The 12,999-nt window shown below is 49.3% G+C and overlaps 1 protein-coding gene across 1 annotated transcript in view; it reads right to left on the bottom strand.

Moving 5' to 3' along the window:
* Positions 1–273: 273 nt before the first annotated feature.
* The window catches only part of LOC110504540 (BTB/POZ domain-containing protein KCTD16), a 54,698-nt gene continuing 41,972 nt past the window's right edge, over positions 274–12,999 (bottom strand). Inside the window, exons 2-3 of the mRNA XM_021583303.3 lie at positions 661–879; positions 274–518 (exon numbers count right to left, since the gene is read on the bottom strand). Of these exons, the coding sequence (XP_021438978.3) occupies positions 274–518; positions 661–879 (464 nt within the window). The remainder of the gene's footprint in view (positions 519–660; positions 880–12,999) is intronic.

Below are 12,999 nucleotides of genomic sequence, written 5' to 3'. Positions count from 1 at the left end.
CTCCCTCCCCTGCCTTCCCTTTCCCTCCCTCCCACCCTTCCTCTCCCTCCCTCCCCTGCCTTCCCTTTCCCTCCCTCTCCCTCCCACCCCTGCCTTCCCTTTCCCTCCCTCCCACCCTTCCTCTCCCTCCCACCCTCCCCCTCCTTCCCCTCCTCCCTCCCTCACCCTCCCCATCCTTCCTCTCCCTCCCTCCCTCCCCTGGCTCCCCTCCTTACCCTCCCTCCCTCCCTCCTTCCCCCTCCCCTCCCTCCCTCCCTCCCTCCCTCCCTCCCCTTAGAGACGGTACTTCCTCAGCAGTTCTTGTTGCCACATGTACTTCCTCTCCGGGAAGCGTTCAGGAATCCTGATCCTGTGGAAGTCCTGGATGCACCTCTCCAGCTCCTGCTCCGGTGTTAACTTCTCCTTGTTGGCCTTCCTCTTGGCTGCAGCGTCCCGGTGCTCCCTGATCCCCATGGTCCTCACACGGAGCAGGTCCGTCTTCCTCCTCACCTCCGACGGCTGGAGCAGCTGAACGGGACCTTTATTGAGGAGGGGGGAGTAGAAGAAGAAGAACAAGAGATTTTATTTGACAGATGCCTTTCAAAACACCCAAGGTCACCCAAGGTCACCCAAGGGGAAAGGTGTAAAACAGGAGGTACAAGAGGAGAGGTACACCCACACCTTTCTTCAGTGGCCGTTCCAGGGTCTGGGCGATGGGGTGAGGCTGTCGGCTGACCGAACCACAGATGACAGTGCCCTGAGGGGAGCTGGCTTCTGATTGGGTCTCGGAACAGGAAGTAGAGAGCTCGTTCAAAGAAGTGCCGCTCTCTCCCTCACGCTCGCTCCTGTGGCTCTTGCAGCAGCAGTCGCAGTGGGACGAGGACCACCTGGATGGGCCACCTGGAGAAGACAGGTGTGTAGACACGCAGACACACAACATTGAGTTTCATCTTGAATGACACCTGATTTCCATAACTGAAGTGACAAAAGAAGATAGAGACTGCAGGCTATAGTTCACAAATGACTCACATATTGAATTCATCAATTATCATAGAAGTGAGTAAATGTGAGGGAATCCTCACACAATACGTCATTATTAGTTAACGAGCTCTCGGCCTACACTGACAGATGTATAATCAAACAGACCAGTTACTAAACAGACAAATCCTGACAAATGACCATAGCCCAATGTCATCAAGACATCTTCAATAGGAAGCATCACTGACCTTTCCTTACTGAGCCTCTGAGTGTGTGTGTGTGTGTGTGTGTGTCTGCTGGATGAACTACACATTACTAAAAGTATTTGGACACCTACTTGTCGAACATCAACCAATCAAATTAATTTATAAAGCCCTTTTTACATCAGCCGATGTCACAAAGTGCTACACAGAAACCCAGCCTAAAGGCGCTCTTTAGTCCAGAGGCGCTCTTTAGTCCAGAGGCGCACTTCAGTCCAGAGGCGCCCTTCACTCCAGACTCGCCCTCCAGTCCGGAGCCTGCAGTGCAGCCCCTCAGTCCAAAGGCGCCCCTCAGTCCAGAGGCACCCTTCAGTCCAGTGGCGCCCTCCGGGGCTCTCTACGAGGGTCTTCAGTCCGGGGTCGGCGGTGATGGTCCACTTCCCTCACCAGAGCCGCCACCGCGGAGTAATGCCCACCCAGACCCTCCCCTATAGGTTCAGGTTTTGCGGCCGGAGTCCGCACCTTTGGGGGAGGTACTGTCACGGCCTGACCGTAGAGAGCTTTTTATGTCTCTATTTTTGGTTAGGTCAGGGTGTGATTTGGGTGGGCATTCTATGGTCATGTTTCTATGTTTTCTATTTCTTTGTGTTTGGCCAGATATGGTTCTCAATCAGGGACAGCTGTCTATCGTTGTCTCTGATTGGGAATCATACTTAGGTAACGTTTTTCTCTCCTTCTGTGTGGCATCTTGTTCTTCGTTTGTGACCAGGTAGTTTGCACTACGAAGCTGTTCGGTCGTTGTTTTCTTTATTGTTTTGTTTTGTCTAAAAGTTTCACTTCAACAATAAATATTATGTGGAACTCAAGGAACGCTGCGCATTGGTCTCATCATTCCGACGACAGCCGTTACAACATGGGCTTGCTCCTACCTATCTTTCCAATTTGGTCCTGCTGTACATACTTACATGTACGCTACGGTCACAAGACGCATGCCTCCTTATTGTCCCTAGAATTTCTAAGCAAACAGCTGGAGGCAGGGCTTTCTCCTATAGAGCTCCATTTTTATGGAATGGTATGCCTATCCAGTTGAGTCACTGACGTGATCTCCCTGTCCGGGTTGGCACCCCCCTCGGATTCGTGCCGTGAAGAGATCTTTGTGGGCTATACTCTGCCTTGTATCAGGGTAGTAGGTTGGTGGTTTGAAGATATCCCTCTAGTGGTGTGGGGGCTGTGCTTTGGCAAAGTGGGTGGGATTATATCCTGCCTGGTTGGCCCTGTCCAGGGGTATTGTGGGACGGTGCCACAGTGTCTCCCATCCCCTCCTGCCTCCAGTATTTATGCTACAATAGTTTATGTGTTGTGGGTCTACGGTCAGTCTGTTATATCTGGAGTATTTCTCCTGTCTTATCTGGTGTTCTGTGTGAATTTAAGTATGCTCCCTCTAGTTCTTTCTTTCTTTCTTTCTTTCTTTCTTTCTTTCTTTCTTCTCGGAAGACCTGAGCCCTAGGACCATGCCTCAGGACTACCTGTCCTCCAGTTTCAACTGTTCTACCTGCGGCTATGGAAACCTGACCTGTTCACCGAACGTGCTACCTTGTCCCGGACCTGCTGTTTTCGACTCTCTCTCTCTCTACCGCACCTGCTGTCTCTAACTCTGAATGATCGGCTATGAAAAGCCAACTGACATTTACTCCTGAGCTGCTGGCCTGTTGCACCCTCTACAACCACTGTGATTATTATTATTTGACTTAATTAACGTCATTTTTCTCATTTCGTAGCAGATTAGGATAATTTACTCAGCAGGTTAGGAGAATTTACGTAGCAGGTTAGGGGAATTCGGTTAAGGTTAGGAAAAAGGTTAGGGTTAGCTAAAATGCTAAAAAAATATATACTTTTGACGTTAATTTGACAAAAGCTGGATCCTTTTAGCCATGACCCCTTTTTGGCCTAGATTACATGGTTGCATTCAAGACAAGGTCGTTTTTATTGATCTGTCGTCAGTGTTGGCAGAGTAGGCCTAGACTACAATCACATTAAAAAAGATTATGCTAATATCTCCAGTTATATAAAGTGTAGTAGAATTGCATGAAATGTTTATCAAAATCCAAATTTTTCCAGTGCAAAGGAAAGAAACGTCTCTGCCATAGCCTATAATTCCTATGCCAATAGAGTTTATTAATAGCCTAAATTATCACTATCCAATCTTCTCATCACATTAGGAATAGTAGACCTACATTAGTCTGTAAATGCGATGATTGACACATGCAATCCTTTGTTATAAAGGTGTATAAAAATTGCTTCCCCAAAACTTGAAACTCACGCAACACATGCTAATAGCTAGACTACATGCTAATAGCTAGACTACAAGCTAATAGCTAGACTACTTGCTAATAGCTAGACTACAAGCTAATAGCTAGACTACATGCTAATAGCTAGACTACAAGCTAATAGCTAGACTACAAGCTAATAGCTAGACTACAAGCTAATAGCTAGACTACATGCTAATAGCTAGACTACATGCTAATAGCTAGACTACATGCTAATAGCTAGACTACATGCTAATAGCTAGACTACATGCTAATAGCTAGACTACAAGCTAATATCTAGACTACAAGCTAATAGCTAGACTACGTGCTAATAGCTAGACTACGTGCTAATAGCTAGACTACGTGCTAATAGCTAGACTACATGCTAATAGCTAGACTACATGCTATCTAGCTAGCTAATTTTGGCTAATTTAGTGTAGTGTTGTTGTGTAATACCTGGCTAGCATAGCTAAACTAAACTCAAAATTGATCCGACTTGACTTACCAGTCAGTGATGAAATGATCACTGCAGACCCTGTACTGACTGCTGTCGGACAAAAAGGTTTCTTGGCTTTTCTGACAGTTCTTGAGACTTATCTTATTGGTGTCACCAACGGTGTTTCATGATTGCGGGGAATCTGTAAACATATATTTTCCTGTTGTCTTTCCTGCCTTGTTAGAGCAGCCAAATACTCCACAGAAAATGACCGTGGTGATGAATCAACTTATTTTAGGCACTTGTTGTTGTTGTTGTTGTTGTTGTCAGAAGAATTAACGCGGTGATCTTCCAACATGGCCGCCAGGAGGCATCATACGTCATCTGCAAGCCCTAAAGGGTTCTACCTGGAACCACAAAGGGTTCTACCTGGAATCAAAAAGGGTTCCACCTGGAACCAAAAAGGGTTCTACCTGGAACCACAAAGGGTTCTACCTGGAATCAAAAAGGTTTCCACCTGGAACCAAAAAGGGTTCTCCACCTGGAACCAAAAAGGGTTCCACCTGGAACCAAAAAGGGTTATCCTATGGGGACAGCCGAAGAACCCTCTTGGAACCCTTTTTTTCTATGAGTGTACATAGTGCACTACTTTTGGCTGTCTAAAGGGTATGGGTTGCCATTTGGGACGAAACTTAAAACATCATTAATCTTGAGTGTTACACATGCAGTAGGAGCAGATTGAGGTTGCTGAGATGAAGGAGGAGGAGTGAATTGTGTGGGTCAGAATGTCTTTTTGACCTGCTGTCAGTGAGGATTGATACGAGCAGTAAAACTGACAGTGGTTCAACTGCCTGTGGATATGCCCTCATACACACACTTAAACACTCATTCACAGACACTCACACAGCCTCTGGATATGCTCTGAATAGGATGTTTTTCAGTAGACGCCTTACCAAGATAAAATGTTACTGTCTTCTGAACCTGACCAGCTAATGAAAGAAGGCGAAGGTGCTGGGAAGGTTAGGAGGAAAACAGAAGACTACAGCTGGGAAGGTTAGGAGGAAAACATAAGACTACAGCTGGGAAGGTTAGGAGGAAAACAGAAGACTACAGCTGGGAAGGTTAGGAGGAAAACAGAAGACTACAGCTGGGAAGGTTAGGAGGAAAACAGAAGACTACAGCTGGGAAGGTTAGGAGGAAAACAGAAGACTACAGCTGGGAAGGTTAGGAGGAAAACAGAAGACTACAGCTGGGAAGGTTAGGAGGAAAACAGAAGACTACAGCTGGGAAGGTTAGGAGGAAAACAGAAGACTACAGCTGGGAAGGTTAGGAGGAAAACAGAAGACTACAGCTGGGAAGGTTAGGAGGAAAACAGAAGACTACAGCTGGGAAGGTTAGGAGGAAAACAGAAGACTACAGCTGGGAAGGTTAGGAGGAAAACAGAAGACTACAGCTGGGAAGGTTAGGAGGAAAACAGAAGACTACAGCTGGGAAGGTTAGGAGGAAAACAGAAGACTACAGCTGGGAAGGTTAGGAGGAAAACAGAAGACTACAGCTGGGAAGGTTAGGAGGAAAACAGAAGACTACAGCTGGGAAGGTTAGGAGGAAAACAGAAGACTACAGCTGGGAAGGTTAGGAGGAAAACAGAAGACTACAGCTGGGAAGGTTAGGAGGAAAACAGAAGACTACAGCTGGGAAGATTAGGAGGAAAACAGAAGACTACAGCTGGGAAGGTTAGGAGGAAAACAGAAGACTACGACTGGGAAGGTTAGGAGGAAAACAGAAGACTACAGCTGGGAAGATTAGGAGGAAAACAGAAGACTACAGCTGGGAAGGTTAGGAGGAAAACAGAAGACTACGACTGGGAAGGTTAGGAGGAAAACAGAAGACTACGACTGGGAAGGTTAGGAGGAAAACAGAAGACTACAGCTGGGAAGGTTAGGAGGAAAACAGAAGACTACGACTGGGAAGGTTAGGAGGAAAACAGAAGACTACAGCTGGGAAGGTTAGGAGGAAAACAGAAGACTACAGCTGGGAAGGTTAGGAGGAAAACATAAGACTACAGCTGGGAAGGTTAGGAGGAAAACAGAAGACTACGACTGGGAAGGTTAGGAGGAAAACAGAAGACTACGACTGGGAAGGTTAGGAGGAAAACAGAAGACTACAGCTAGGAAGGTTAGGAGGAAAACAGAAGACTACAGCTGGGAAGGTTAGGAGGAAAACAGAAGACTACAGCTGGGAAGGTTAGGAGGAAAACAGAAGACTACAGCTGGGAAGGTTAGGAGGAAAACAGAAGACTACAGCTGGGAAGGTTAGGAGGAAAACAGAAGACTACAGCTGGGAAGTTTAGGAGGAAAACAGAAGACTACAGCTGGGAAGGTTAGGAGGAAAACAGAAGACTACAGCTGGGAAGGTTAGGAGGAAAACAGAAGACTACAGCTGGGAAGGTTAGGAGGAAAACAGAAGACTACAGCTGGGAAGGTTAGGAGGAAAACAGAAGACTACGACTGGGAAGGTTAGGAGGAAAACAGAAGACTACAGCGGGGAAGGTTAGGAGGAAAACAGAAGACTACAGCTGGGAAGGTTTATTTTCATATTTGTTTTATATTCACTCATGTCTTTGTAGCTCCTCTGAAGAAACACTTTCCATTTCAACTTTCCAAGTTCTGTTTTGTCAATTTCCTATATCCTGTCTGGGAAGACTTCTCTCTGCTCTCCGTGGCTTACACGAATACAACTCTATTAAACAATAATCAAACTACTCACGCATAGACAGTCTAAATGGACAAAAACATCCTACATGTAATTGTTTTCCCAATATCAGGCTCTAGTCTCAACCGTAATAACGGTCTCACTAAGAGCAATCATTGGGCCATTACCTGCAGAGAGCACATGCATACAGTGTCTACATCCCAAATGGCACCCTATTCCCAACACAGTGCACTACTTTTGACCAGGGGCCCATAGAGCTCTGGTGAAACGTAGTGCACTGTGTATGGAATAGGGTGCCATTTGGGACGTGGACAGTGTGTACACCAATTGATATGGAACAGGGAGCTTAGTTCAACCGGGATTTGAGCCTCTCAGCTTTTCACTGTAATTACAGCCTTATCTCTGCATGTTGATGTGATTGCATTAGTCTGATAGCGGAGAGAGAGCGAGACAGTGGCTAACAGCTTTTTTAATGACTAATCCATGGCAGAGTCACAAATGGCACCCTATTTCCTATATAGTGCACTACTTTTGGCCAGAGCCCTATGAGTCCTGCACTATAATAGGGAATAGGGTGCAATTTGGGACGGGATCTGTGAGGAAAGAGGCAAATCAGACCACCTCCTCAGAAAGAGAATCAGACTGCATCGGGGGCTGTGCCCACCAACATTCAGGCATGATGGACGTTTTACTGGAGAGAGAGGGGAGAACGGGGAGTAGAGAGAGAATCCTGTTCCTGAAATGACGTTGGGTTTTTTCTGTAGTGTTAAAGGTTTGTTTACATCATGAATTTTCTGTATAGAAAATAAACCTTCAACAGCACAGAAAAAAACATGTAACTGCCCTGAAATGTCTATGATGCTATTATGGGTTTCTGGGAGAGTGAGAGAGAGAGATAGAGATATAGAGGGGGTGGTGAATGTCCTTGTGACATTCCAGGCTATATTCTTTCACAGTACAGAACTCTCCCCTCCTCCCCACTCCTCTACCTCTGCCCTCTTCTCCTCTGCCCTCCTCTCCTCTACCTCTCCCATCCTCTCCACTCCTCTACCTCTCCCCTCCTCTCCTCTGCCCTCCTCTCCTCTACCTCTCCCCTCCTCTCCTCTGTCCTCCTCTCCTCTACCTCTCCCCTCCTCTCCTCTGCCCTCCTCTACCTCTCCTCTACCTCTCCCCTCCTTTCCTCTGCCCTGCTCTCCTCTGCCCTGCTCTCCTCTGCCCTGCTCTCCTCTGCCCTGCCCTCCTCTCCACTCATCTCCACTCTTCTCCCCTCCTCTGCCCTCCTCTTACTCTACCCCTCCCCTCCTCTCCTATCCACTCAACTCCCCTCCTCTGCCCTCCTCTTCCTCTCCTCTACCTCTCCCCTCCTCACCTCTCCCTCTCCCCTCTGTTATTGATGAGATTGCTCACACACAGTCAGTAAGTCAGCGAGGTAGCTCTGCTCTGCAGGAGAGCCCCACACATGCAGCCTCTATAATGGTGCTGGAATATGATATATGTGAGGCTACATAGATTTATCCTAGAAGATACATGGAGTTGTTAGTTGTGTTGACTTCGGAAAATGTAAAGCATTAGAATTCTTTATATCGTTCACAAAACTCCATTCATGATGTTTCACAAAAATCCCATAACACACCTCCTCAGTCAACTTCTCTGCTCAGCCAATAGAAACATCACAATTAATTTCCATGTAATGGCCCTGAAATGTGTATGATGCTATTATCTGGTTTCTGGCCTTGTTCCTAGACGATCAGGCCTTGTTCCTAGACGACCAGGCCTTGTTCCTAGACGACCACGCCTTGTTCCTAGACGACCAGGCCTTGTTCCTAGACGACCACGCCTTGTTCCTAGACGACCACGCTTTGTTCCTAGACGACCACAATATTTCATCTCTTCCTCTACATTAGCGAGATATCATTTTTGTAAAACATGTGATCTGCTATTCCACCCCTGACACAGTCAGACACACCCAGGTAGACTCACCCAGAGAACCCTACCCAGAAAGACTCACCCAGAACCACACACACAGCTGAGGGGTGTGAATAAGTCTGAATAAATCTGAATAATCTAGAATAAGGCTGATTGTCTTGGTGCTGCCTGGTGCAGTAAACTTCTCTATTTCATCATGAAGTAGCCCATCTGTTCTGACATCATCTCCAAACCAACCTCTCTCTCTCTCTTTCTAACACACCACACACTCTTTCTAACACACCACACACTCTTTCTAACACACATTAGATATTCTGTCCCCCTATTTTCCAACTGACTCCCTCTGTCTCCAGTGAGTTCCTCCGACTGACTCCCTCTGTCTCCAGCGAGTTCCTACTCCAACTGACTCCCTCTGTCTCCAGTGGTTTCCTCCAACTGACTCCCTCTGTCTTCAGTGGTTTCCTCCAACTGACACCCTGTCTCCAGTGAGTTCCGCCAACTGACTCCCTCTGTCTCCAGCGAGTTCCTACTCCAACTGACTCCCTCTGTCTCCAGTGGTTTCCTCCAACTGACACCCTGTCTCCAGTGAGTTCCGCCAACTGACTCCCTCTGTCTCCAGCGAGTTCCTACTCCAACTGACTCCCTCTGTCTCCAGTGGTTTCCTCCAACTGACTCCCTCTGTCTCCAGTGAGTTCCTCCAACTGACTCCCTCTGTTTCCAGTGAGTTCCTCCAACTGACTCCCGCTGTCTCCAGTGAGTTCCTCCTCCGACAGACTCCCTCTGTCTCCAGTGAGTTCCTCCTCCGACAGACTCCCTCTGTCTCCAGTGAGTTCCTCCTCCGACAGACTCCCTCTGTCTCCAGTGAGTTCCTCAAACGGACTCCCTCTGTCTCCAGTGAGTTCCTCAAACGGACTCCCTCTGTCTCCAGTGAGTTTCTCCAACTGACTCCCTCTGTCTCCAGTGGTTTCCTCCAACTGACTCCCTCTGTCTCCAGTGAGATCCTACTCCAACTGACTCCCTCTGTCTCCAGTGAGTTCCTACTCCAACTGACTAACTCTGTCTCCAGTGGTTTCCTCCAACTGACTCCCTCTGTCTCCAGTGAGTTCCTACTCCAACTGACTCCCTCTGTCTCCAGTGAGTTCCTACTCCAACTGACTCCCTCTGTCTCCAGTGAGTTCCACCAACTGACTCACTCTGTCTCCAGTGGTTTCCTCCAACTGACTCCCTCTGTCTACAGTGGCTTCCTCCAACTGACTCCCTCTGTCTCCAGTGAGTTCCTCCAACTGACTCCCTCTGTCTCCAGTGGTTTCCTCTGACTGACTCCCTCTGTCTCCAGTGGTTTCCTCCAACTAACTCCCTCTGTCTGCAGTGAGTTCCTCCAACTGACTCCCTCTGTCTCCAGTGAGTTCCTCCAACTGACTCACTCTGTCTCCAGTGGTTTCCTCCAACTGACTCCCTCTGTCTCCAGTGAGTTCCTCCAACTGACTCCCTCTGTCTCCAGTGGTTTCCTCTGACTGACTCCCTCTGTCTCCAGTGGTTTCCTCCAACTAACTCCCTCTGTCTGCAGTGAGTTCCTCCAACTGACTCCCTCTGTCTCCAGTGGTTTCCTCCTTCGAGTGACTCCCTCTGTCTCCAGTGAGTTCCTCCTCCGAGTGACTCCCTCTGTCTCCAGTAGTTTCATCCAACTGACTCCCTCTGTCTCCAGTGAGTTCCTCCTCCGACTGACTCCCTCTGTCTCCAGTGAGTTCCTCCGACTGACTCGCTCTGTCTCCAGTGAGTTCCTCCTCCGACTGACTCCCTCTGTCTCCAGTGAGTTCCTCCTCCGACTGACTCCCTCTGTCTCCAGTGAGTTCCTCCGACTGACTCCCTCTGTCTCCAGTGAGTTCCTCCTCCGACAGACTCCCTCTGTCTCCAGTGAGTTCCTCAGCCAACTGATTCCCTCTGTCTCCAGTGAGATCCTCCTCCGACAGACTCCCTCTGTCTCCAGTGAGTTCCTCAAACGGACTCCCTCTGTCTCCAGTGAGTTCCTCCAACTGACTCCCTCTGTCTCCAGTGAGTTTCTCCAACTGACTCCCTCTGTCTCCAGTGGTTTCCTCCAACTGACTCCCTCTGTCTCCAGTGAGATCCTACTCCAACTGACTCCCTCTGTCTCCAGTGAGTTCCTACTCCAACTGACTAACTCTGTCTCCAGTGGTTTCCTCCAACTGACTCCCTCTGTCTGCAGTGAGTTCCTACTCCAACTGACTCCCTCTGTCTCCAGTGAGTTCCTCCAACTGACTCACTCTGTCTCCAGTGGTTTCCTCCAACTGACTCCCTCTGTCTCCAGTGGCTTCCTCCAACTGACTCCCTCTGTCTCCAGTGAGTTCCTCCAACTGACTCCCTCTGTCTCCAGTGGTTTCCTCTGACTGACTCCCTCTGTCTCCAGTGGTTTCCTCCAACTAACTCCCTCTGTCTGCAGTGAGTTCCTCCAACTGACTCCCTCTGTCTCCAGTGAGTTCCTCCAACTGACTCACTCTGTCTCCAGTGGTTTCCTCCAACTGACTCCCTCTGTCTCCAGTGGCTTCCTCCAACTGACTCCCTCTGTCTCCAGTGAGTTCCTCCAACTGACTCCCTCTGTCTCCAGTGGTTTCCTCTGACTGACTCCCTCTGTCTCCAGTGGTTTCCTCCAACTAACTCCCTCTGTCTGCAGTGAGTTCCTCCAACTGACTCCCTCTGTCTCCAGTGGTTTCCTCCTTCGAGTGACTCCCTCTGTCTCCAGTGAGTTCCTCCTCCGAGTGACTCCCTCTGTCTCCAGTAGTTTCCTCCAACTGACTCCCTCTGTCTCCAGTGAGTTCCTCCTCCGACTGACTCCCTCTGTCTCCAGTGAGTTCCTCCTCCGACAGACTCCCTCTGTCTCTAGTTAGTTCCTCCGACTGACTCCCTCTGTCTCCAGTGAGTTCCTCCTACGACTGACTCCCTCTGTCTCCAGTGAGTTCCTCCGACTGACTCGCTCTGTCTCCAGTGAGTTCCTCCTCCGACTGACTCCCTCTGTCTCCAGTGAGTTCCTCCTGCGACTGACTCCCTCTGTCTCCAGTGAGTTCCTCCGACTGACTCCCTCTGTCTCCAGTGAGTTCCTCAGCCAACTGATTCCCTCTGTCTCCAGTGAGATCCTCCTTCGACAGACTCCCTCTGTCTCCAGTGAGTTCCTCTGACTGACTCCCTCTGTCTCCAGTGGTTTCCTCCAACTGACTCTCTCTGTCTCCAGTGAGTTCCTCCGACTGACTCCCTCTGTCTCCAGTGAGTTCCTCCTCCGACTGCCTCCCTCTGTCTCCAGTGAGTTCCTCCTCCAACAGACTCTCTCTGTCTCCAGTGAGTTCCTCCGACTGACTCCCTCCGTCTCCAGTGAGTTCCTCATCCAACTGACTCCCTCTGTCTCCAGTGAGTTCTTCCAACTGACTTCCTCTGTCTCCAGTGAGTTCCTCCTCCGACTGACTCCCTCTGTCTCCAGTGAGTTTCTCCTCCGACAGACTCCCTCTGTCTCCAGTGAGTTTCTCCTCCGACAGACTCCCTCTGTCTCCAGTGAATTCCTCATCCAACTGAATCCCTCTGTCTCCAGTGGTTTCCTCCAACTGACCCCTCTGTCTCCAGTGAGTTCCTCTGACTGACTCCCTCTATCTCCAGTGGTTTCCTCCAACTGACTCCCTCTGTCTCCAGTGGTTTCCTCCAACTGACTCCCTCTGTCTGCAGTGAGTTCCTCCAACTGACTCCCTCTGTCTCCAGTGGTTTTCTCCTCCGAGTGACTCCCTCTGTCTCCAGTGAGTTCCTCCTCCGACTGACTCCCTCTGTCTCCAGTGAGTTTCTCCTCCGACAGACTCCCTCTGTCTCCAGTGAATTCCTCATCCAACTGAATCCCTCTGTCTCCAGTGGTTTCCTCCAACTGACCCCTCTGTCTTCAGTGAGTTCCTCTGACTGACTCCCTCTATCTCCAGTGGTTTCCTCCAACTGACTCCCTCTGTCTCCAGTGAGTTCCTCCTCCGACAGACTCCCTCTGTCTCCAGTGAGTTCCCCCTCCGACTGACTCCCTCTGTCTCCAGTGAGTTCCTCCTCCGACAAACTCCCTCTGTCTCCAGTGAGTTCCTCATCCAACTGACTCCCTCTGTCTCCAGTGAGTTCCTCCTCCGACAGACTCCCTCTGTCTCCAGTGAGTTCCTTCGACTGGCTCCTTCTGTCTCCAGTGAGTTCCTCCAACTGACTCCCTCTGTCTCCAGTGAGTTCCTCCTCCGACTGACTCCCTCTGTCTCCAGTGGTTTCCTCCAACTGACTCCCTCTGTCTCCAGTGAGTTCCTTCGACTGACTCCCTCTGTCTCCAGTGAGTTCCTCCTCCGACTGCCTCCCTCTGTCTCCAGTGAGTTCCTCCTCCGACTGCCTCCCTCTGTCTCCAATGAGTTCCTCCTCCAACAGACTGCCTCTGTCTCCAGTGAGT

The sequence above is a fragment of the Oncorhynchus mykiss genome, chromosome 25, assembly GCF_057628025.1.
Source record: "Oncorhynchus mykiss isolate SJ-2025 chromosome 25, ASM5762802v1, whole genome shotgun sequence".
Lineage (NCBI taxonomy): Eukaryota > Metazoa > Chordata > Actinopteri > Salmoniformes > Salmonidae > Oncorhynchus > Oncorhynchus mykiss.
This window is presented reverse-complemented; position numbering and strand designations above follow the sequence as displayed.